Here is a 3,028-nt window from a genome sequence, read left to right as displayed (position 1 = left end):
CGCGGCTTTCACCCTATAAAATCCTTTCTTCTTTTTTTTTCTCTCAAAAAAAAAAAAAAAAAAAAAAAAAGAAATACGAGTGGTTATGATCCAACCATTAAACCCCATTTTAAAACACTACCATTCTAAAAACCCATTTTCAAACCTTTTCTCATTACTCCTCTCGCCAGACATAGTACATCGGGATCTCAAACCAGCGAATATTCTGCTCAAGCAGGCACGACCCCAGGACCCTCACACCATAGTCAAAGTGTGTGACTTCGGCCTGTCCAAAAACATAGACGCGTCCAGTCTGAAGACCAAAGTGGGCGACCCCAGGACCCTCACACCATAGTCAAAGTGTGTGACTTCGGCCTGTCCAAAAACATAGACGCGTCCAGTCTGAAGACCAAAGTGGGTACGCCCATGTTTGTCGCCCCCGAGGTACTGTTTGGGAACCGCTACGACAAGAAGGTGGACGTGTGGAGCCTCGGAGTCATCCTGTACTTGTGGTAAGGAAGGTCCCGTGTTCGATTCCCAGAGTCGAAAAAAATTGCACTCAAATTATTATTTTCTACTGTTTTCTTCACTTGTTGACCCAAGCGAAGTGGGGAGGGGATTAGAAGAGATGAGGGGTAGAGGGCTGAAGGGGAAGGAGGAGAAATAGAGGGGATGAGTAGGAGAAATAAAAGAGAGAGAGGGAGGGAACGAGAGAGAGAGGGAGGGAGTGGATGGGAAAGAGAGGATAGGAGTACCTGTAGGGGCCCTTTTTGTATTGTAAATTCAGTGTAAAGGGGCCCAAGCGATTTTTTTTTGTGACGGATTTTTTGCTTTCCATTCGGTGAGAAGCGACCCGTCCAGCCACCTTAACCTCACCTAACCTAATTGCGGCCCGAAAAGGTCACGCATCTGGATACCAACCACACTCCACGTTGCTTCACTTCAGTTATTTATTGGGAAGAGGTGTATTCAATGCACTGATTATTGAACGATATCACCGACAAATATAGTTAATTCCTGTGTGGACAAGAAGGTGGACGTGTGGAGCCTCGGAGTCATCCTGTACTTGTGGTAAGGAAGGTCCCGGGTTCGATTCCCAGAGTCGAAAAAAAATTGCACTCAAATTATTATTTTCTACTGTTTTCTTCACTTGTTGACCCAAGCGATTTTTTTTTGTGACGGATTTTTTGCTTTCCATTCGGTGAGAAGCGACCCGTCCAGCCACCTTAACCTCACCTAACCTAATTGCGGCCCGAAAAGGTCACGCATCTGGATACCAACCACACTCCTCGTTGCTTCACTTCAGTTATTTATTGGGAAGAGGTGTATTCAATGCACTGATTATTGAACGATATCACCGTCAAATATAGTTAATTCCTGTGTGTTTTTGTTCTTCCTCCCAGTCTGAGTGGTAAATACCCGTTTCCCGCGGACAAAGAGTTCAGTGCCCTCCAGTTTCTAGAGGCACTCAAGCAGGGTCTCAATCTCAACACCCATAGCTGGCTCCACGCTACGAACCACGTGAAAAATCTCCTACTCCGGATGATCGTGTTTAATCCGATGAAGCGGTGTGACGTGCGTGATGTACTCATGCACACCTGGATTAATAAGGTAAGCTTGTGAGGAAGCAATATTTTTGTGTGGCCGAGTGGTCAAGAGCACTGACTTGTGGCCTGGAGGTTCCGGGTTCAAATCCTGGACGGGACAATTTTTTTTTCTTGTGAGGAAGCAATATTTGTGTGTGGCCGAGTGGTCAAGAGCACTGACTTGTGGCCTGGAGGTTCCGGGTTCAAATCCTGGACGGGGCAATTTTTTTTAAATCAAAATTTTCCATTCCTGGATTGGATTATCAAGCTGAGAAAGCACTAGTGGTCAAGATCACTGACTTGCGAGACGGACGTTCCTTGTTCGAATCTCGGCTGTAAGAGAGAGAACTGTAACTGTGGAGATCCTATCGTCCTGAAAGCGAAGAGAAAGCCAGCCGTTCCGTTTTTTTAAATCAAAATTTTCCATTCCTGGATTGGATTATCAAGCTGAGAAAGCACTAGTGGTCAAGATCACTGACTTGCGAGACGGAGGTTCCTTGTTCGAATCTCGGCTGTAAGAGAGAGAACTGTAACTGTGGAGGTCCTATCGTCCTGAAAGCGAAGAGAAAGCCAGCCGTTCCGAGAATGAACCTTAATCTGTGGATACCAACCACACTCCACGTTGCTTCACTTCAGTTATTTATTGGGAAGAGGTGTATTCAATGCACTGATTATTGAACGATATCACCAACAAATATAGTTAATTCCTGTGTGTTTTTTGTTCTTCCTCCCAGTCTGAGTGGTAAATACCCGTTCCCCGCGGACAAAGAGTTCAGTGCCCTCCAGTTTCTAGAGGCACTCAAGCAGGGTCTCAATCTCAACACCCATAGCTGGCTCCACGCTACGAACCACGTGAAAAATCTCCTACTCCGGATGATCGTGTTTAATCCGATGAAGCGGTGTGACGTGCGTGATGTACTCATGCACACCTGGATTAATAAGGTAAGCTTGTGAGGAAGCAATATTTGTGTGTGGCCGAGTGGTCAAGAGCACTGACTTGTGGCCTGGAGGTTTTTTTTTTTTTTTTTTTTTTTTTTTTTTTTTTGACAGACGTAAACTGTTATATCTGAAAAAGTGTTGACATTCTTGAAAATTCCTGTCGTAAATTATGTCAACCCAGCCCCAATCTTCCCTCATAAATTTTAGCAATAAAAAGCTGGTACATATTTTCCTCTGTGGCAATCATCGACAAAATATGGACATTCCTATGATAAATTCCTGTAGGATTTTTTGACATTCCAGAATAGTTTTGGACATTCCTACAAAATTTCGAGTAGGTAGCAGAGTTGGAAACTACTAGGTAGTTACAGCTTCAAGTTTGCCTTCCATTAAAACAAATTTAGTAAGTACATATACGTACCTAAGGTATGTAAATGTGTATCGCAATTTTTGTTAAGTTTACCTTTTTATTTGTATTTTGGTAACTTTTTTTTTTAATTAGTACATATTAAGTACAAAATGTA

The 3,028-nt window shown here is 43.5% G+C and overlaps 1 protein-coding gene across 1 annotated transcript in view; it reads left to right on the top strand.

Annotated features, from left to right (window-relative positions):
* The window catches only part of LOC103521532 (calcium-dependent protein kinase 2-like), a gene marked incomplete at its 3' end in the record, with an annotated part of 4,880 nt that extends 2,373 nt beyond the window's left edge, over positions 1-2,507 (top strand). Inside the window, exons 2-4 of the mRNA XM_008486643.1 lie at positions 171-250; positions 292-491; positions 2,300-2,507. Coding sequence (XP_008484865.1) covers positions 171-250; positions 292-491; positions 2,300-2,507 — 488 coding nt within the window. The remainder of the gene's footprint in view (positions 1-170; positions 251-291; positions 492-2,299) is intronic.
* Positions 2,508-3,028: the final 521 nt, after the last annotated feature.

Source organism: Diaphorina citri, unplaced genomic scaffold, assembly GCF_000475195.1.
Source record: "Diaphorina citri unplaced genomic scaffold, Diaci psyllid genome assembly version 1.1 scaffold5406, whole genome shotgun sequence".
Classification (NCBI taxonomy): Eukaryota; Metazoa; Arthropoda; class Insecta; order Hemiptera; family Psyllidae; genus Diaphorina; species Diaphorina citri.
The sequence above is the reverse complement of the archived record's forward strand: the minus strand, read 5'-3'. Positions and strand labels throughout refer to the sequence as shown.